Source organism: Crinia signifera, chromosome 19 (genome assembly GCF_055691185.1).
Source record: "Crinia signifera chromosome 19, ASM5569118v1, whole genome shotgun sequence".
Classification (NCBI taxonomy): Eukaryota; Metazoa; Chordata; class Amphibia; order Anura; family Myobatrachidae; genus Crinia; species Crinia signifera.
The window spans coordinates 66519423-66542871 of record NC_139226.1 but is presented as its reverse complement, the minus strand read 5'-3'; the positions used below and the strand labels follow the sequence as shown (position 1 = coordinate 66542871).

The following is a 23449-nucleotide window of genomic DNA, read 5'->3' as shown; positions in this document are numbered from 1 at the left end:
TGGGGCCGTAGTCATACTAAACACCAGCGACTACGTGCATGAAGCAGAAAGGCAACTATCTGATACGGATACCTATCAGCTCCTAGATCAAGACCCCACGTCACAGTACAAACAAGAACTTGACAATATCCTACTTAATGCCGTCACCAACAAGGTTATCGACTCATCCACCAAGGACGCACTTACTACAGACTTTCCAATCACCCCGCTGCTGTACCTCACTCCCAAAATTCATAAGACACTAGTGCAACCCCCGGGCAGGCCTATCATCTCTGCCCGGGGTTCACTCTACCAGCCCATTTCCATATATCTTGACTCTTTCTTGCAGCCTTGCGTCCAAAATGAGGTAACTTACCTCAAAGACACTAACACGCTTCTGCATAGACTGGCCAACATCCCTACCATCCCAGAGGATTGCAGCATTGGCACCATAGACGTGATTAACCTCTACACGTGCATTCCGCACTCAGAAGGACTGGAAGCAGTGCGCGCCCTTCTTACGCACAATGCACTTTACACTGGGCCACCCATCGACTTTTTTCTACAACTCTTGGAACTTACCCTCAAAAGGAATTTCTTTCTGTTTAATGGTAAACATTATTCACAACAGCGTGGGTGTGCGATGGGGTCCTCAGTGGCCCCATCGTTCGCCAACACGTATATGTTTGGCATCGAGAAAAAATTATTCGTCAATAATCCGGAAATACAACATCTGCTGAAATTCTATACACGTTATATAGATGACCTGCTCATTATATGGGCAGGCAGCCAACTGTCTTTTATACAGCTTATTGAGAAGCATAATTCAACCAACTCCCCTGTTAAATTCACATATTGTCTACATGCCAATTCAGTGCACTATCTAGATGTGAATCCAGAGATTAGTGAGGGGAAAATCAAAACATCACTGTATACTAAACCGACCGATAGAAACATCATTTTGCTAGCATCCAGTCACCACCCTGCTCCTCTGATCAGGGGTCTCCCGCATTCACAAATGCTGAGAGCACACAGGATCACTAGCGAGGCCTGTCAAGTACTACCAGCACTCGATAGGATGGCAGATAAATTTTTGCAGAGAGGATATGACAAACAACTAATCCTCCAAACTAAAAACAAAGTAGCATCATTGCCAAGACATATTACCTTAGCTAGTAAACCCAAAAAAACACACAGCAATAGACATATCTGGGTTAAATCCTTCCATTCCAACAGCACTGATGTGGACCGCATAGCCAAAAAACATTGGCCTATAATACAATCAGACCAAGCTCTACCCTCGTTAAATACCAAAAAGCTCATGAGCTTGTATAAAAGAGGCAAGAGCCTTAAAGACCTATTGGTCCACAACGAGGTCCAATATCCTAACAGACAACGAAACACTTTCCTTGGTACACCTAAATTAGGCGGCTACAGATGCTGTGGCTGCATCACATGTAGCCACCTCATCCCGGGTGACCGTTTTTACCACCCCTATTCCGGTAAATCGTACAAGATCCGATATCGTCTCGGATGTACCACCAAATATGTAGTGTACCTTATCAGTTGTCCGTGCGGTCGGCACTACGTCGGCAAGACCGACAGGACATTTAAAGAGAGGGCAACGGCCCATAGATCAGCCATCAAAGCAGCGATAACCACTGGAAAAAGTGAGCAACCAGTTGCCCGGCACTTCGCCGAGGCTAAACACCCCATGTCCAGTCTACGATATAAAATCATAGACCATGTGCCAGCCCCAACCCGAGGAGGTAATGCTGCTACAAAAGGAGTGCCGGTGGATATACACCCTAGACACTTTAGCCCCCCGTGGACTCAATGAGAATCTTGGCCTCCATTGTTTTCTATAAGAATTATACCCATCAGCAGTAGGCCAACTTTTCTTTTGATCACTACCTTTTGTTACCCTAACAACTGCATTATGCAGCAGCCAGTAATCCAAGCCTGGACTATTATTCCCCACATTATACCTGTATTTTATCTATTACGTATTCCATAACAGTAGCCCTATATCTGCTATTCGTGTTAACTTTATTAGCTTTACGTTATGAAGTACATGCTGTTTAAAGGATGCAGCATGAGCAATTGTCCAACCAAGCCCATATACGCAGCCCAGAGAATCCTTTTTAGTAACTTAGCTATACACATATTGCACTCCCGCATAGCCAGCTTGTTTTTAAAAAAAAATTTTTTTTTCATTGCCTGCACTTTATCCGTTTAATCACGGCATTATTTTTCAGCACGCAGCAGCTAAAGGTCACGTCAGTATCATTTATTAATATCGGCAGTCTGTATGTATCTAAATGAGTGTCACAATTTGTATTGTATGTTCGTTTTGCACAGTTGTTATTGTTTTTGTATTTACTGCCGTCCTATTGGTTCACAGAATCGGGCCTCCGCTTGTGTCTCCGGCTAGTGCGCCGTGACGGGATGACGTCATCATGTAGCGCCGCCCAGTCCGACGCCAGCTGCGAGCACCGGCGGAGAACCGTAAGTTACATAAGTAAGCTGTTTTTCTTGTCACTGTATTCTCACCAGCACCTTGATAAAAAGGTCTAAGGACCTTGAAACGTCGGTTTTTCAAACCTGTTTTGCTGTCTATTTATTTGCCGAGTGCCCCGCCGCCCCCGCTCTCATATATATATATATATATATATATATATATATATATATATATATATAATGGATAGGGTTTCCATAGCAACTTGGGCACACCCTCTGTCTCTTAAGAATTCTGGTCAATTGTAATTGTTTTCGATTGCTTGTGCACAGTAACAATCCCTCTTTTTCTGTATTAAGTTAAACATCAGCTCAGACAGTTGCCAGCTCTTCTGGACTCAGGAGCAGCAGAAAGTTTCATCACCACTGATGTTGTTAAACGTTGGCATCTACCCACCATCCCCCTTCACTGCCCAGTGTACCTTACTGCAGTAGATGGGAGTCGTATACTAGGAGAGACTGTCACATTGAAAACTCAACTCTGCAAATTGGTATACATATAGAAAAATACAATTCTTTGTCATTCCAAAATCCTCCTACCCAACTGTCTTGGGTCTCCCCTGGTTACGTACCCATAATCCCAGTATCAATTGGGTAACGTCCCAGGTTCAAACTTGGGGTACTTCTTGTACCAAATCATGTCTCAACTCTATGGCACCTACTCGTCAAGTCTCTCTTCAGATGCCAGGAGGGTTACCTGCTCAGTATCAAGACTTCTCAGATGTTTTTTCAAAACAAGCCACTTACAAATTGCCTCCCCATCGTCCATGGGACTGCTCTATTGAATTAATACCAGGGGAAAAAAACCCTCGAGGTCGCACTTACCCTTTGTCATTGCCTGAAATGCAAGCCATGTCAGAATATATTGAAGAAAACTTGGCCAGAGGCTTTATACACCCTTCATCGTCACCTGCAGGTGCAGGCTTCTTTTTTGTAAAGAAAAAGGATGGAGTATTGCGGCCTTGTATCGACTATCGAGGGTTAAATGAAATTACTATAAAAAATCGTTATCCACTGCCACTCATCACGGAACTCTTTGACAGAATTAAAGGAGCTACTATCTTTACAAAATTGGATCTTCGCGGAGCCTACAATCTCATCCGCATTTGTGAGGGAGATGAGTGGAAAACTGCCTTTAACACAAGAGATGGACACTATGAATATCTTGTCATGCCTTTTGGTCTAAGTAATACTCCAGCGGTTTTCCAGTCTTATATGAATGAACTGTTTCATGATCTTCTGTACAAACATGTGGTGGTCTATCTTGAAGATATCTTGATATTTGCCAACAGTCTCCAAAAACATTGGGAAATTGACAGAGAAGTACTCTCCTGCCTCAGAAAGAACTTTCTCTTTTGTAAAACTGGAAAAATGTACTTTTGAGGTTTCGTCCATACCTTTCTTAGGTTACATTGTATCGGGGTCCGGCCTGGAGATGGATCCAGCGAAAGTGGAAGCCATTCAGTCGTGGCCTCGTCCTCATACTCTTCGAGGGGTCCAAAGATTCCTCGGATTTGCGAATTATAACAGAAAATTCATCAAAGACTTTTCTACCATTGTTTCTCCAATAACTGCTCTTACTCGCAAAGATGGCAAGCCTTCCAAATGGGATACCGAAGCTATTGATGCCTTTGTGTTACTCAAAAAGAAATTCATTTCTGCACCAGTGTTGATTCAACCAGATGTCAGTACACCTTTCACTCTAGAGGTAGACACCTCTGCCATCGGCGTGGGAGCAGTACTTTCACAGATGACGGACGGACAGTTGTATCCATGTGGCTTTTCTCTAAAAAATTCTCCCCGGCGGAACAGAACTACGCCATAGGGGATCAAGAATTATAAGCTATCAAAATGGCTTTGGAGGAGTGGCGGTATCTATTGGAGGGGGCAGTTCATGTTATTAATGTTATTACTGATCGTAAGAGTTTGCTTTATTTAAAAAATGCTCAAAGTCTCAATCCCCGTCAAGCCAGATGGGCATTTTTCTTTTCCAGATTTAATTTTAAATTGTCTTTTTTCTCCTGGAGCAAAGAATCGGAAGGCAGATGCCTTGTCTAGGTCTTGGGAGACTGAGGAGGAGTCGAGATCTTACAACAATCAGTACCATTCATCTTCTTCTTCTACTTGAACATTGCAGCAAAGATGGGGGCAAGCTGGGCTGCACACGTCTTCAGAGTAGATGGGGACACTCCTTCGGGACCAGCTGCCTTCCTTGGTTTGAGCCTTTTGAACAGGGTTTCTACCTCTTCTTGGTCCACCTGGAGGGCCTGAGGGGGACCAGGGGGAGGAGGTGGTGGAGCTGTTCTGGTATGGTCGGAGGGGTTGGGTGGTGTTCGGCACTCTCCTCTCGAATCTACAGTAGAACGTGTTTAGCTAATTCGCCAGTTCCTGGTGCATTGGAGCCGGCCTTGGGGCTTTCTTGTAGCTGGTGATGGCTTGCATACTTTTCTCAGACTGCTGCTGGGTCGTTTGCTGAGAGGTTGTTCGTCAGCTTGTTGGCGTATTTCTTTTTTGCGAGTTTGATTTCTCGATTCAGGGAGTACTTGGCCTTTTTGTGCGTGTAACTGTCCCCACTGCTGTAGGCCTCCTCTTTGATGCAGTGGAGCTTTCTTAGATGACTGCCAAACCATGGCTTGTTGTTGCTGAAGGATCGGACCATTTTAGTTGGTACACACAGGTTCTCGCAGAAGTTGACATAGGCTGTCATTACATCAGCTAGCTCAACTAGGTTGGCGGCAGAGGCTTCAAAGACCCTCCATTCCGTGCAGTCGAAGCAGGCCTGGAGCATTTGTTTTGTCTCGTTTGTCCAGCTTTTGACCGACCGGGCTTCTGGCTTTGTATACTTTAGCCTCTGAGTGTATGTTGGAATGGTGGAATGGTGAATCATGCAGTGGTCCGAAAGACCCAGGGCCGCGTGTGGGATAGCCCTGTATGCTGACTTTATGGTGGTATAGCTGTGATCCAGGGTACGCCCTTTCCTGATGGGACATTTGACCTTCTGCCTGAATTTTGGTAGCTCCTGACCCAGGTTAGAGCTGTTAAAGTCACCTAGCACTATGAGCAAAGAGTCTGGGTGTGTGAGATCAGTGTCTGCAATCAGGGTGGCTAGTAGTTGTTGAGCATCCTTTGCATTTGCTTGGGGGGGTGATGTATACCAGGATGGGTGTGGAAAATGGGTTGCATTTGATGAGTCTCCAGTTGGGGGCTGCAGGATTTTCCCAGGGTTCTTACATCAGTGCACCACCCTTCATTTATATAGAAGCAGATACCTCCGCCTTTGGTTTTGCCTGAGAGCACCTTGTTCCGATCTGCCCTAAAGAGCAAATAGCCCGGAAAAGACAGTGAACAGTCTGTAATGAGGTCATCTAGCCAGGTTTCAGTGAAGCAAAGGATGGAGGACCCTGCAGTGCCCAAGCTTGCGTCTTTTACTAGTAGATACAACTCATCCATCTTGTTTGTCAGGTAACAGGTGTTCGAGAGAAGTATTGCCGGGAGGGCAGATCTGTGGCCTCTACGTCTCCGCTTGACAAGGGCCCTAGCGTGACAGCCCCTCCTGCGCAAGTTGCGTCTCAGCTGCCGTTTTTTCTGTCCGGAGCGGACCATGCGCCGGCTCATGGTTGGTTGTGTCTACAGTGCTGCAGGGGGCACCTCTCCATCTGACCTGCCTGGCGCAGCCAGTACTGGACCCTTGCTCCTTTTAGAGTTGGGGAATTGCCATGGCTGGGCCTGGAATGGCGCTGCATCTATGGCTCAGCCATTGCAATATGCATCTAGAGGAAGAAACATGTTGGAAAACTGCACTTTAGCTTGGAAGGAGACTGTGGAACCGGAAGAGTTGATGCACGGGGAGCCCAGCAGAACTGCCAGCTGCAGAGTCTGCTTCTAAGCCCATTTGGAACTTCCTTTCCATCTGGTAACTGCCAGTCTCTGCTCAATTGAGGATTCTTTGTGGGGGATGCCGTTTAAATCCCGGCAGTCGGGATCCCGGCGTTCAAAATCCCGACGCCGAAATCCCGACACTTTCTCCCCCCGTGGGTGTCCACGACACCCTCGGAGGGAGAATAAATTAAATTAGTGTGCCGAGCGTAGCGAGGCACCGGGCCCGCTGCGTGGTGAGCGCAGCGAGCCCGCAAGGTGGGGGGGGGGGGGGCGATCCACGTCCCCCCTTGTCGGGATTTCGTACGCCAGGATCCCGACTGCCGGCTTTTCATGCCGAATCCCTTTGTGGCACTACACATTCATGTGCTTGCTATTTTTAAAACATTTTAATTGTTCTTAATTTTTGTGTATACTGAATATTGTGTATATGTTTCCTGAGGATATTAAATGAAGTCTGTGTAAAATACGTACTTCACCATCATATGACATTTTCTTTATTTATATGATCCACCATACGGGAGGAATCCTGATATCAAGACCTCAAGCGCCTGTTAAGTTGTATTCCATTTTTCTGTTTTATTGGAATTTAGGGGGACATTTACTAAAATGGATTCGTAGAAGAAAGGTGTATTCGTAGGGAGAAATACACCTTTTTTTTACGAATTTGTATTTTCGGGATTTACAATCCCAAAAATACAACAATTCGTATTCCTAAAGATGGAACATTCGTATTTGTATTTACAAATACGAATGTCTACACCATCGATAGAATACGACAGAAATCACCATTCAAAAGAATGGTGGTTCCTGATGTACTAAGCAGCCGTACTGATAATACGGCTGCTAAGTGGTGTGAAACACCCACGCAAATACGACAGGAAAATACACCTTGCTTTCCCTGTCGTATTTGCTTTAAGCCTGCACGGATCAGTCAGATCCGTGCAGGCTTTAGTGTAAAAAAATAGAAAAATTAAATAAATTTAAAAAAAAAACGGCGTGGGGTCCCCCCCACAGCTGTAACCAGCACCAGGGGCCGGTAGCCCTGGTCCTGTGTCGTCTTCTGGTCCTGTGTCGGCGGTCTTCTGAATCCATGTCGACGTCCTTCTTCAAGTCGACGTCGCTGTCGGCGATGGCGTCCGGATCCGACGAAATCCATGGAGGAAGCTGTGGAAGGAAACCATACTCACCTGTCCCAGCGCGACGTAGTCCAGGTAAGTGTCTTGGCAAAAAAACAAACCGAGAACCCGAAACCAGCCCGGACAGCAGGGAGCCGCACGTGTTTGTTTACATCGTGCGGCTCCGCCTCCCGAATGCCGCTATTGGCCGCCTTGCGGCCTAGCGGCTCCTGATTGGCCGCTAGGCCGCAAGGCGGCCAATAGCGGCATTCGGGAGGCGGAGCCGCACGATGTAAACAAACACCGTGCGGCTCCCTGCTGTCCGGGCTGGTTTCGGGTTCTCGGTTTGTTTTTTTGCCAAGACACTTACCTGGACTACGTCGCGCTGGGACAGGTGAGTATGGTTTATTTCCACAGCTTCCTCCATGGATTTCGTCGGATCCGGACGCCCTCGCCGACAGCGACGTCGACTTGAAGAAGGACGTCGACATGGATCAAGAAGACCGCCGACACAGGACCAGAAGACGACACAGGACCAGGGCTACCTATGGAAAGAAGATAGGTAAGTATTAGTATGTGTGGGCTTTGTATGTATTAAAGGGTACTTATGTATTATCTGGGCTCCCATGTTAAATGCACCCCATTTTTTCATACCCCTACTATCCAACTACGCATGGAGTTGATTTTATATAGTGTGGCGAGTGCAGCGAGCCACCGTGCCCGAAGCGTGGCGAGCGTAGTGAGCCCCGCGAGGGGACACGGTCTCATAAGAAAAACAGGAGCCCAGATATTACATAAGTACCTATTAAAGTTTTATTTTAAAAGTGTGTCAGTGTGTTTTGTGTACTATTTTTTTAACTGTGGAACTACAAGTGCCAGTGGGCCCTTTAATGCCCAGCAGGCTGGGACTTGTGGTTCTCCAAGTCCCAGCTTGCTGGGGAGGCTTGCTGGCACTTGTAGTGCCACAGTAAAAAACAATAGTTTAATCTATTTTTTACACCATAATCAGCCCGATGCCCACCGCCCAGGGGCATCGGGGACAGTACCAGGCTTCAGCCTGGTCAGGTAAGTCCTGGAGGGGGGGACCCCTTCATTGGGGGGGTCCCCACTCCCCCAGGGCCCCTGGCCAGGCTGACCGGTCAGGGGGTTAATGTTTTGGCCACGGGACCTTAGATCATAAGTGTCCCCCGGCTGTGACATTACCCTGCTGGCTGGTTGTGCCTGGGACTGGTTCTTAAAATACGGGGGACCCCTAGTCATTTTGTCCCCCGTATTTTGGGAACCAGCCCCGGACCTGGAGCCTGGTTGTTAAAAATCGGGGAACCCCTATTTGTCGGGTTCCCTGATTTTTAATTACCGGCTCCAGGCTCTGTCAGCCTGGTGCTGGTTTCGGCTGTGGGGGGGACCCCACGCCGTTTTTTTTTTAAATTTAGTTATTTTTATCTTTTTTTTTACACCTTGCACGGATCTGACTGATCCGTGCAGACTGCCTGTACGAATTCGTATTATCGGCCGTATATATGGCCAGCTAATATGAATCATTACACCATCGGAGGGTTACAAAGCAGTCGTATCTGACTGCTTTGTAATTTCCCCTCTGGAACACGACTTTGCATACGACTAAAACAGTCGTATGCAGCCGTAGGGGAAATACCAATACGAAAAACTAGGTTTTTCATATTGGTAAATTTCCCCCTTAATCTCTGGAATTGTAACAAAACCAAGCAGCTACTAGTTATTAGATTACATGCTGTGCTTGAAAAATGACAGGAGGTTATTGCTGGATATTTTTTCTCTCTAATTTCTCTCTCTCCAAAACTGCCTCTTAATCTTTTTTTGTCATTTGAGTTATGTGAAATTTGCATTATTGTGCTCTTATTGTTAATACATTTTATTAGTAACAATTATATTTCTTTTTAAAAAGATTCAAGTTCAGAGACAAAAGAAAAATGCAAAATTGGAATGAAGTTAGAATATCCTAGCGGATATGTCATGAACGACATCTGGTATCCAAAACGATGCAACATGAAGACGTATCATAGTATGGAAGAACTAAACACATGCATGAAAGGAAAATTCTTTTACTTGTTTGGGGATTCAACAATGCATCAATGGATGACCTATTTTGAAAACAAAGTGAAAAGTAAGTATTAAAAGCCATCAGTAAATAAACATGTTTAGTTTTCTATGGATGGAATATTAACATTAATTTAAATACAACATTAAACATTTTTTTTTTTTGCCAGTTACAACAAGACACTCTTTTATCCTGTATTATTATTATTATTTAGTTTGTTTGTTTCTTTATATGGTACCACAAGAGTTCCACAGCGCCAATCAGCAAAAAATAAAAAACAGTTAAATAACAAAGTACACAGCAATTTAGCACAAGTACATAAAGACAGTTCCATCAGCAGGATCAATCTATAACAGGGGTAGACAACTCCAGTCCTCGAGAGCTACCAACAGTTAACCCTAGCTTTCCATGTCTCCTCACAGAATCACAAGTGAAGTAATTAGCTAATTAGGTAGGAGTTAAAAAATGTCACATAAGACACTGTCTTATATATATTTTTTTCAACAAAACACACCATAGGGCTTATTTTTGGGGTCAGGCTTATTTTACGCCAGACGCCATCCCCCGCCACCCACCATCTGTATCTGCGAAAGGGGACGTGCGGGCACGAGATGAGCGCACGTCAACTTTCGCACGGTTCCCCCGGGCTTGTCGGCGGTCACCCGTGGTCCCCACCGCCTCCCCGCCCCCCCCCACCCCCAACCCTATCCGTCTCCCTGAAGCGGAGACGGACAGGGTCCCGCCACATGGAAACTGAGACGCGCGTGAGACGCACGCGCATCTCAGTTAGATGGAGAGCCGGGCTGCTGGCGGATCACCAGCGGTGACAGTCTGGCGATTCACCAGCAAGAGGGAGCCCGGCTCCATCTGTAATGCCACACGGATTGAGACAAAATTCACATAATGCCACATGATTTGAGCCAAAATTCACATAATGCCACACAGATTGAGCCAGAATTCACATAATGCCACACAGATTAAGCCAAAATTCACAATACGCTTCATAAACAGGGACATTGTCCACCAAAGGCGCGCATTAAAAATTTACACCATTACACGTTAAGTTACAGTACACACCATTTTGTCCATTATGTATTATGCCAAACACGATAATGCCTATTAAAAATTATGCTACATAAGTGCTGTTTATCTACATGCTCATTGCCAAGGGTTCCATGCTCATTGCCAGAGGTTCCATGCTTGTTGCCATGTGGGATTACATGCTCATTGTCAAGGGGGGAATACATGCTCACGGTAAATGGGGGACTGCCGCCGCCAGGCAGAAGTGATAGCCACTGACAGTGGCAGAGCCTGACTGTATTCAGAGCACTGCAGGTCCCGGCTATTTGAAAAATTACCCCTTTCACACCAGAAAATGCATTCCCAGGTTGGCCCCTTTTACACCAGCCTAGTCCCTGCATTTTCTGGTGTGAGGGGGAGAGAAAACCACCCCTCCCCCCCTTTAACCAGTTATCTCATTTAACCGGCTATATCTTTGGAACCAACTGACCCATTTACATGAGACAAGTATCATATTGAAGAACTTTTGAGTGGGCTTTGAATGATTTTGGCCCAGTGAAACTGGAACATTTGTTTCCAGAGTAATCTGCCTTCAAAGAACATGAACAGCCATGAAATTACATTTCAAAAATAAAAAAATTGGTTTACACGCAATATCTCTGGAACCGATTGACCGATATGGACCAGCCTGGTATCATATTGAAGGCCCAGCGATTTGAAATTGAATGAGATGAACCACATACTTCTGAGATGGGGAGGACTGGCAGCCGTTGGAACCGGGTGGGGGTCAGAATTGACGGGTCCCATATTATCCTATGGGGAAAAAACGTTACAGCTTTGCCAGGCGATACCTCCAGTTCCCGGGGGCTAGATCCAGGCCAGTACCCCATTGTGGGTACATCGGGCCTCCCCATGGCAACTCATGGGACAAGTGAGAATACAGAGCTGCAAGCAGCACACCCGGAACAGGAGCTGGACTGGCAAGAGTTAACCAGGAGCACAGCATCAGAGATCTTTACTGCATGAAATAACCTGAAGCACTGGCAAGGTACCTGATTACCAGTTGCTGACAGTGGTAGCACTGCTATACACGTAACGCCCACATCAGTTGCCAACAGCAGTAGCGCTGCTTACACCTGACAGAACTCTGATGGAGTTGGATGCTTAAAACGCACAGACAGATCTCCAGCAAGCCTCCAACAGGATCTTCCATAGCCTAGAATAAAAAAAATAATTGATAATGTTGGAGCTTACAAATATGAGGATACAGAAATTTACATTTAATTATAGGTGTGTGCAGGATAATGGTGTGCAACAATGCCCACTCCGTTGATATAGGACCCTCCCTGTTGTACAGAGACCTGATTCCCACCTTATTTCTGCTTTCGCAGAACCCAAGAAGCTCTGCCTGCTGTTCTAACTATGCTCCTCTTGTGGCTGCTCTGTCTGTGAGACAACCATTGTTGTGGTAGAGCTTAGGGCTAATTCAGATGTGGACAGAGTAGCTATCATATATCACTAGCTCTCACATAGCTCTCTATGTAATTGGGGCAGGAGATGTCTACTACAAATGCCTATAACTGCAGTAGTGATCATTGGATTACTGCAATACCATCAGATGGCTTGTAGCACCCATGGGGTCACACAAATCAGCCATCACAGTTCCTTGTAAGAGCCCAGGAAATCTCAATACAACAAAAGAGGTCCTGACCTCATAAATAGAGACACAAAGAGACTGTCAATTACTAACAGTATGAAGCCAAAATGCTTCCACGCATGTGCAAACTTTTAATAATTGGTATTTGGTGGCATGAGAATCCATTACTCCTGGACCTGAATGAGGTCCCTGAATTGGAGCATCCACCAATACCACTACTGCACATCCTCACCTCCAGGTAACTGTTGGAATCAGCTACCATCAGTACGGGTTGTGACTGGAAAGGTCTATGGGGCAAAGGAGCATTTCCACAATAGAATTTATAATATTGGTAAACTTTTGTAAAATATTGAATTCATTTACAGTATATGTTAACATTTCATAAATACCTTTGCCTGCTACAGTACATTATTAATTTCTATTTTTGTTTTCAGCCCTGAGACTTCTTAATGTCTATGAACAGGGATGGGCACAAAAGCATTTAGGTGTGGACATTGAAAGGAATATATATGTTCGTTGGAAAAGACATGGCAGGCCATTCATTTACCTGGATTTCTTATCACATAGCGAAGAACATTCTATACCACGTGAGATAGATTTAATTGGAGGTAACCAACACACCGTAATTGCACTGAATATTGGAGTTCATTTCAGATTATTCCCTGTACATCATTTCATCAGAAGACTCCTCAATATTCGTCGTGCTATAGAACGCCTATTTATCAGAAGCCCAGAAACAAAGGTTATCATTAAGACTGAGAATACAAGTGAGATGGCCAGTGAGTATGAAGGAATGAGTGATCTCCATGCATTTGTTCACTACCTCATCATGGAAATAGTCTTCAAAGATATTAATGTTGGATTTATAAACGGTTGGGATATGACCACAGCATGGAACACAAATATGCTTCATCCTGCAGAATTCTATGTAAGAAATGAGGTCAACATGCTGATGACCTACATCTGTATGTGAGATATCACAAAATACTACTATTGTAATTTTCTTTTCATTTAATAGAGTTCCATTTGAAATTGATGCAATTGCACAGCAATTCTACACCTGGACTGGAAGTTACATTACATACATACATACATACATCATTGGCAACATAGTGCAAAGACTATTGTTTTGTCCCTTTTAAATGACTGCACTTAAAAAATATTATAACATACTGTAAATCCCTATATGACAAATGATCACCAAGCACACCATCATGTCTGCAGCTGTTATTACATGCCTTCCAGCTATTCTGTATTTCATTGATTAATGGTATTGTGTACTTGACTGCTAATAAAGATTTACAGCTTTGTGACTGCTCATAATACAAATTTCTCTCTAACCAAAAAGATCCTCAAAGCTCTAAATGAGAATCACACATAGGGCCAGTAATGTAGCTAGGTGCCACAGTGCCCAGAGCGAGGGCGTGTTCCCCCCCCCCCAATTGTAGTAGGTGGGGCGCGGCCTAACATTATACCACACACACCGTAATGCCCATTGCACATTTTAGCAAACTTTGTAATACCCATTACACATAAAGCCACATGCAGTAATGCCAAGTAACATGATATCCATTACATACTATATAAAAAACCGTAATGCCCATTACATACTATATAACAAATGGCAATGCCCATTACACATAAAGCCACATGCCATAATGCCCATTACACAATATGCCAGAGTTTGACAATATTTTTTTAAATAGGGAAAGCAGGGACAGTGTGCAATGAACATTTATACCCGTATAGCACAAAAAAAAGAATGGATAGGTTACAAAAAAGCGCCAGGCAGCCTCCGGTGGGTGCATTCAACAGTGATGACCCCACACCACAAAAACAACAGTACTCGAATGAACAGAAGATGTGGGTGCTCCCTCCAGTGGCGCCTTTAAGGAATAAAAGAGGTACAACCCTAATATTAAAGGGGTGATCCTCTTCTCCGTATTTTATTCACTTTTGCAAACAAAAGGTATATATGAACAATACCGCACGTTCCTCCACAAGAGGTGGCGTCTCCTCTTCTCCGATAAGTGATTAAGAATATGTGGGTGGCCTTAGTTCACAGGCAAACAGAAATTCTCCAATAGGCTCCCAAAAGAAATGGTTCAGATGTGTACCCAAAATATTAGAGAAAAAGTATATGGTGCAATATCGTTTTATTAAACACACACATACATAAAAAATGGGACATAAAGTAGAAGAAAGGGCCAATTACCCAGATGGTGGAGAACCGAAATGAAACAGTTCTCATAAACGCTCAAAAATGGAGGTCAGTAGCGCACGCAGGGGGGGTTTCTGAGTACCCAGAAACCCCCCTAGGAATCTGAGGGCCCTAGTCTGAAAGCTGAGGGTCCCCTCTTTCCATGGGTACAAGAATTTTCAAAATGGGCCCTGGGGAACCGGAGATATCTGACTTCAAAGCAGTGGTCCCCATCCAAGCCTGTTAATTGCTGTCCCCAGTCAGATATCTCAGTTTCTGTCTGACTTAGAGTTTTTCTGAGGATATATTCCGAAAGCTGGGACTCTCCCCCTTTGAGGGACACTAGAAGCTGGTCTCTACTGTGCCCAGAACCAGAGATATCAGCCTTCAAGCAGCTGGTTACTGCTCCAGCTCCACACACCTGGTATGTAGTTTTATATACTCGTTGGCGGATTGCTCTGCCTCCTGAACTCTGATCCCCTAGTCCCCAATACCATTTGGTAGGTGGCAATCTCTAGTTTTTAAATCCATTCGCTAAGAAATCTATTTCCGGGAACTGGAGATATCTGCAGTCAAGCAAGCCGTCCTCCCACCAGAAAATTATGAATATTAAGCCCACTCCACTATACACCCCTCCTCTGCGTATTAAACATCCTCTACCACCCTGGAAGTTATGTATCAGGACCCCTTCCTTCAGCCCAATGCCCCCTTCTCCCACCATCTGTGCAGTAAAGGGGTAATTAGTGGAAATTACTGAGCCCTACATGCTGAGCGGTTGATAATACCCCCTACCACCAGCAGGACATCAAAGCTTCCGCTCATAGCACCCCTACCACTGGAGGATAGGTAGGGGCCCCAATACATTGCTATGCCCAGGGGTCTACTCTGCTGTATATATATATATATATATATATATTTATTATTATTATTTATATACATTTGGTCTATCTATAATACTTTAACTGACCCGGCATATACTGGGTCACCTAAGTGTCCATCTCCGTGCTTTGCTCCGCCCCTCTTGAAACCCCCTTTTGAAAATCCTGCGTTTGCCCCTGGAGGTGGTACCCGGGACAAAACCTCCACGTCCAGCACAGCAGGTAAAAGGTCCAAAGTCCACACTATGTCCCATCCAAGAGTGTCAGAGCTCCAAACGCGTTTTCGACCGTCCCTACGGTCTTTCTAAGGAGAGTGCTCCTAGTTTCACTCCATATGGTATATATACCCAAATTGGCCAATCCTAGATAATCCTCTAAGTGATTGACATATCCTATGTCCATTAGAAAAACATGCATAATTTACATAAATACGCCCACCAAACAAAGACCATTCCAAACGTGTGGTAGCGTTTAACATATTTCCCTCCCCACTGATAGGGAGCATTGTGTGGGAGCATTTACCATATTCCCCTCCCACTTACAGCGTCCAATCGGTGGTGTGAGGTGTGTGAAAGGAGCTCTCGCCCCGATCACCGGAAGTGGCGTCAGACGCCGCCGGACGCACTTCTGCCCATTCCTGCACTTGGAGATAGGTGCATCGTCTCTCCGTTCCCCGCCGGAAGTCCCTCCTTTGATCTGTGGCATTCTTGTAGACACAAGGAATGACTAAACATCAGGGATAACACGCTGGGTCTCCGGGCGCCATCTTTGCTGAGGGAAAACGGATGGGCAAAACTTTCTATGTCCTTTCTCCTATTCATTTTTGGGGGATTTCTGTATCATCTGCCACCATTAATGATGAGACGATTAATCCTCCCATTCAACCACCTCCAAAAGATTGGGAATAAATAATACAATAAATAAGTATTATATAATAACATGTCAATATACATAAACGAGATATATATCAATGGATTCATCATATTAAAAAAAATATTATGTAAAATATTACAGGTAAATCATCCTACTAAAAATCACAATAAAAATAAAAAATTATTATCATAAAAACCATTTAACTTCAAAATCAAGATTCAAACCACCTGGAGCCAAAGTTTTAAAATTGTATATGCAGCGCATCTCTTCTCTGGCCAGGGTGCTTGCCACATTTCTATTTCATGTGGAGGCTCCTTTTATCTTTATTGGGACCAGAATGGATAAGGAGACCGCCACATGTAGCGAAATAAGAAGTTATAAGGATTTTTTCACATTGATCAACATACAGTGTTTTATAAAGAGAAGAAAAATTGTGATTTAAAGAATTTTAAAAGTGTAGGCAGATACGACTGTCAGTGTTGATGCTTGAATATAAATGGGGTAGATTCCCCGCTAGAGTCCTTGCATACAATATTGAATCTGTACCAATAAAAGACTTATTTACCGCTTATAATTATTTGTTTGTGCCTCATTTAGGCTTTCCTTGGTGTGGTGGGTCAAATGTTTAGGAGATTTGTGAACAGATTGTATTGGCACAATGCCTGGGAATTAGAGACAAGATGTTGATTTTACTATATGTCTGATAAACCTGAAATGACATGTGTGTTTACACATGCAGATAATACATATCATTAGGGGTAAATTCCCCACCAGGATTTCCTAGACACACTTGTAGAAATTGGGGGTAGATTCTCTGCAGATAAACTCCTAGATGCCGTACAGAAGGATACCCAGTATGTGTTTACATATGTAGATGATATTTGTGATTGGGGATAAATGCCCCACACAGAAGACCCCTGGACATAGTTTGTGAGAATTAGGGGTAGATTCCCCATAAGCCGTCAATAGGAATGCCCAGTGTGTGTTTACATATGAGGGCAGTACATATACTTAGGGGTGGATTCCCCACAAGGATCCCCTAGACACAGTCTATGAAGATTAGGGGTGGATTCCCCACTAAAGTCTTCTAGATAGCGTCCATTGGGATGCCTAGTGTTTGTTCACTTATATAGGCAATATATGTACTCAGGGGTGGATTCCCCACAGATATCCCACAGACACAATCTATGAAAGTTTTAGGGGTATATTCCCCACAAGAGTCCCCTAGGCAGAGTCTCAGGAAATGCCAAATGTGTGTTTTACATACGTAGACACAGAATCTGTGTAATTAAGGGTATATTCCCCACAGATACAGTCCGTAAAAATGAGGGGTAAATTCCCCACAGGAGTCTCTCAGATATCGTCTCCAGGAAGGCCCAGTATGCATTTACATGTGCAAGCAATACAAGTGATTAAGGGTACATTCCCCACTTAGGTTTGCGGTATTCAGTCTGAATATATATGCAGGTATTGTTTAATAAATTTAGGAGTACATTCCCCACTAATACTTATTCAGTCTTCATCAGTCTAAAGCCTCAGTCGATTACCACTTTATGTGGATCAAGAGGTTTTTAATTCTTCATTATTATTGTAGGATATTTGTGGACAGAAAAAAATTGCAATGTTTGTATCCTAATATAAAACACAATTGTGGTAGAGATACAATGTTTTGCTATGTTGCAATTGCAACCAGAGCTTTGGGAAAGGTTTGTGGAATGTTTCTATAGTCTTAATTGCTCGGGGTAGGGGATAGCAGCATCACCTACTGGGGGATATTGGGTTTTAGCATTCAAACACTATCTATATTGAGTATAGTGCTGTGCTGCACCAATGCTCCCAGAGGTGGGTGAATTGCCAGACCGCTGTCCGGTCTACTGCTAATTGCTGCCACAGATATTCTGACTACAACCTCCTAGGCACAGATTTGCAAGGACGCTAGGTATATTGTCACAAATACGGAAAATACATTTCCTAAGCTAAACACCAAACAGTCTATCTAGCGCTACACGGACAGGACACGTGTTTCGCTATATGAGCTTCTTCAAGCTGACCACTGGATTGATCCCAAGCTTGAATATTTATTGAATTCACTCAGCCAATAGTTGTGCTTGTTTCTATCACATGGTGTGTTTTCACCAATCGTCGGGCGTGATCGCTTCCGCCCTCTTGTGTGTCTTAATTACAGTATGCCCTTCTTGACGTAATTGTGTTGTTCACGTGGTGCATACGTCGCACCACGTGATAGGTCACATGTTGCTCAGCGGCCAGTCACCTACTGATTCTTCCGAACCCGGAAGTGTCTTCTGAATTTGTGATCGCCCTGTACTGTGTATAGGTTAATATTCGGCGTATCCAAAGTCGATTTTCCGGCTATTATATTTGGGTTGTTTAGACCACTTTTACATGAGCTTTGTAGTTCATTGTGGGTTATATCCATATTTCATAGAGTACGTGTGGCTTGTCACTTAATATGCATATTGCATATGCTTTATTTCATTATGCATGTTGCTGTTTAGGACCCCTTCCTCTGTATAAGACATGCTTTCCTTAGAGAATTGTCCTGGAGCATGTGTTAGGTATGTATTGATCTATCCAATGCCATGGCAAGGAATTCCCTCATTCCATCCTAGTGAAAATCCTATACGTTAAAGTGGTTACTGATCTAAGTGAATACAAACAATAATAATAATAAATAAATTCTAGTCTCGTGTGTGCTTATTTGTGATTCTGACATGAATATGGCAGGAATCATATGTTCTGTTCTTAGTGCATAAAAATAAGATAATATGTGCAAAAAGTGAAAATTACATATTTAAAAAGCAAATACGTGAACAATGGTGCTGGTTATGCAAATAGAGTTTGAAATACTGTGAGTGTTGTTATTCTGGGATCAGAGTGGTATACCGTTAGACCAGCCTGATGTTGTGATAATTTATGTGGTAAGTGATGCTCCGTTCTATATATAGGAGTCTCCGTGGGGTATTGACAGTGAGATGCTTGAGTGATGTGTGTGTTATTCAAATGGTCCCCTCCTGTTGGGGATTCCCGTGTAAGTATCTGATGTGTTGGTGAGCAACATTGGTTAACATGAGGGATTTTAAATTTCCTATATTATCATGGGTATTAATTCAATCCTGGGTGATTGGCTATTGGGTGATCCTAGATGAAAGAACATAGATGTTGGTCCTTCTACGTATGAGGTTATTCTTTGTGTAGAGAGCCATAGGTTCAGCAAACATGCTAAGTTTTGATCACGTAACCTCGATGTATGGGTAAGTATAATCTGGTTTGTGACATGAACATCTGGTGATATTTCTTATGATATCAGAATACCCACTTTTTGAGGGAAAGAAGATGGTATGAATTTACTTTTTTAAATTTTGTTTAATTTTTAAATTTTTAAAGGTAAGTATATCATGTCATCCTTGACATGTTGTTTGGATAGGTGTATCCTATTTTTCTGTATAGATTACACGAAAAAAAAAATTAGTTTTTGTATAAAGATATGTATATATGCGTGAACATATAATGATTTTCAACATGATCGTCTCTACGGGAGAGATAGTGTCAGATCACTCTTCACATTGAATCATGTGATAATTTAGAGCGTCAGGATTTTTATATATATATATATATATATATATATATATATATATATCCAAAGATTGACCCCACGTGCGCCCTAATAGTGAAGCAGCTACTCTAGAACCCCCCCTGTTAGTGGGAGGCAGCAATTAACATGGACAACAGAAAGTATAGAGTGCGCTTATACCACCAAATGGAGCTTCCACCAGTTTGTAATCATATACAATTCAATAACCCAATACAATGTGTAATAATAAAACCAGAATGCTTTATTTTTGTTTCAAAGACCAAATCTGGACATTGTATCCTTTTCGGAATAACGAAATCAGTAACCCGACGCGTTTCGTCTTGAAAAAGACTTCATCAGGGGTTTTTACACTGTTGGTGGTAAAGACAGTAATTACATACTGATAAAAATAGAATAAAATTAGAATAAAATTAAAATCCATAGTATTTTGTTCTAAAAAGATAATTGACAATCGGACAAGTTTGTCCATACTAAGAAAAAGAGAATGAGCACAGAAGAAAAAGACAGAAGTCCAAAAAATGCAAGGATGAAACATGTATAATATTATACATTGTCGTACAGAGACATTATAACGAGCCTTAGTTATAACAATTGTATATAGTCGAAGGGATGTGAAACACATACCTAAGTATGAATTCAAGCGCTTAAACTTGCGCGTAACACCATTCAGGATTTGTAGGCTGTAATAACCTTCCCCTCTGTGGGGTAAATTCCGAGTATCTAAAGGGGAATCACGTGATATGTAATCCTTTAACATAATATTAAATATAATAAAAAAATAATAAAAAATGTATATACAATCAATTACGTACCCAAAGTTTCCCCAATTGGGGTCAAAAAGTACACGGTATATCCTTCCTTATGCCCTTATTAGGTATGTAAGTACATGGAATCCTCTCATTAGTAAAAAACTGTCGGCGAGATCTGGGTAATGGAGATGGCCTGATCCACCGAGTCTGATTCACAATATCTAAACAATGGGCCATAAGTATATTGTGTCATCAGTGCTGGATAAGTATCACCGACAAATATATCCATAGCTTTGTCACTATATAGGTTACATACCAGAGGTTCAGCTGAAGAATGGGTAAGGTGCGTGTAGGTATCCGCAATATGAATTTCAACAGACAGCTCAATTTCTATAAACAATGTAAATGATATCTTATTAGGACACAGGTGTTTTTCTGATTTGTTTATATCACCCCCTTAATATTATTGATGGGGCCATTCAAAGATATCAACGGGGTTGTATACAGGTTGGAGTAGATATAAGTCCAACATAAGTTAAGTATGTCTTTTTAGAATGAGATTTTAGCCCAAGGACGAAAATTAACCTGGACAAACAGTTGGTCATAAGCAGAAACATCAAATTCTTGTCTACAGTGACAATATATGCTGGATACTAGCAAATAAATAATGAATTCAAGATTGACCAATTTCACAGCCCTTGGTTAAACACCACACCACATCCTCTTCCCTGATCTATGTGGAGATTGCTGGACAAAAGCTGTCTGCAGATGAACCATACTAGGGCACAGGCTGCTTAATATACCAGTGGACTATGAGGTCACTTCCGGGTACTAGCAGAGTTAAATAAATTAATAACTCCTCATAAACAAAAAATACAGCCTCCCTCCTCTGGGGTCTGCAAGGTGGAGCATGTATTGTATAGATCCATTAATGTGTTACCAGATGCTGAAGGTTTAAACCTCCGTTTTACCTTAAGTGTTCAGCGTGCGTTCCAATTTGCGGGTCAACTATAGTTTCCAGTTTTAGATTTACCCCTCACTCCCATCTGTTGGCCATCAGGCCAATCAGATCTCCGTTTAGGGATGGGCGGGTAGATAATGAGCTTAATGCTTCTCGCGTTTCCATGGGGATGTCTTCCCCATGTGTCACAGCGCTATAGTTCCGGGTTAGGCAGTCAGGTGACCTGCCGCATCATTGCGTGTGTCTCATTGTAACCAAGGAGACTACATACAGCCGGAGTACGCGAGAGTAGTGGTCACGTGACCTTCCGCGTCACCATATATGTTGCTAGGGAGATGGACGCTTCAGTTAAATATATGCGTTACGGTATGTGTTGCTATAGATACAAACGCTTCAATTAAATGTAAGCGTTGCGGTCAAGTGACCTCTTATGTACCACTATAAGTTCAAAAGCAACAGATTAATGTGGAACGTATGTTCCTCATTCAAAATCATTAGTGTGATTGTGCAGTCACGTGGGGGTGGCATAATATCCATCCATTGGTTATTGAGAAATAATAATTTGGCCAGGAGACTGGGTTTTAATTAGAGGTGAATTACGGTAGGGGGTGCACAATGTAGGTGAACCATCAATAAATATAATAACACTACTGGGGATACTAGCTATAATGGGAAATATGGTTCAAATATGGTTATAATATATGTATTCTAAATAAGAATGTGTACTATGTTTTGCTAATAACAGGCTGATTGTGAACCATCAAACTATAATAGTGTTCCAATATATTGATAGATCTTCTCTATATACTAGAGAATTATTGGCATTTGCACCTTACAGTGATAGGTGCCATTAATAAGATGGGGCTAATAGTGTGGTGGTGCTGATACAGTATCAAAAATGAGGGCTAGGGGTTTAATTACAACCCATCATATCCGCTGCTGGTTATTAAATTTTTTTTTGCAAAAGTGATATATTTTTATTTTATTTTTTATTTTTTATTATTTATTATTTTTTTATATATTTCAAAAACTTGTGTACATGAAACTATAATTTGTGTCTATACCATGATGTTACTAGGAGTAATATATATTATAGTACATTCTAGATGCCACTGGAGTGGTGTATACGTGCACCCGGTTATGGGCAATCCTAAACGTGTAGTGCTGTATGTGTGTTCCCATTGCGTTGTTAATTTTAAAATCAATAGCGCAATTGGGAGATGTGAATCAAAGAGAGGATTGTGGTGATGCATTTACCTTACATGGCTAAATGGTCACTTAAATCCATTTTACAATTGAGGCTAGTGCATAACATCAATTATACATTTCAGACTGGTGCATAACGCCCACTATACATGGTCAATAAACATCAGATTGGTGTACAACACCCATTTTACAATTCAGACTGGTGTTTGACATCTGGGCACATACAGTAGGTGTGGTCACCACCTTACAAAATTATACATAAACTAAATTCATTTAACAATTTGAATCAATACATGACTCCTAAATTCATATAGTCGGTGTGATAGAAGTTAAACTTAAGGTGCACCCATGTGTTGAGGTAAAAAGAGGGGAGTATTGATGATGAAAGGGTGATAAATTAAAGTCTTATGACTGATGATTCATTTTGGACATAGATGTAGACAGTCACCAAAAAGAAAACCAATGTGCTGATACTGATTGTTCTAAGATTGGGCTACTCAAAACGATCTATCCCAGAAATGACACGATATCTACACTCTTGTTAAGACCATTAGGATGGAGTGAATTTAACGTGTAGATCCAGAAAGTCTCGCGTCTTGACAACTTGAGGTCTCTGTCGCCTCCTCTGGGATCCTGGTTTATCACTTCAAGGACAGTGAATGTGAAATTGCTGTTGTCTACCTTAGACTCATGTTTGTCCCGATAGTGCCTGGGAACACTATGTG

At 42.7% G+C, this 23449-nt stretch overlaps 1 protein-coding gene across 4 annotated transcripts in view; it reads left to right on the top strand.

Moving 5' to 3' along the window:
* The window catches only part of LOC146042633 (NXPE family member 4-like), a 142663-nt gene extending 129111 nt beyond the window's left edge, over positions 1-13552 (top strand). For all 4 annotated transcript variants that reach the window (XM_083162717.1, XM_083162720.1, XM_083162718.1 and 1 more), the window contains 2 exons: positions 9415-9633; positions 12679-13552. In XM_083162717.1, coding sequence (XP_083018843.1) covers positions 9415-9633; positions 12679-13217 — 758 coding nt within the window. In that variant the 3' untranslated portion in view covers positions 13218-13552. The remainder of the gene's footprint in view (positions 1-9414; positions 9634-12678) is intronic.
* Positions 13553-23449: the final 9897 nt, after the last annotated feature.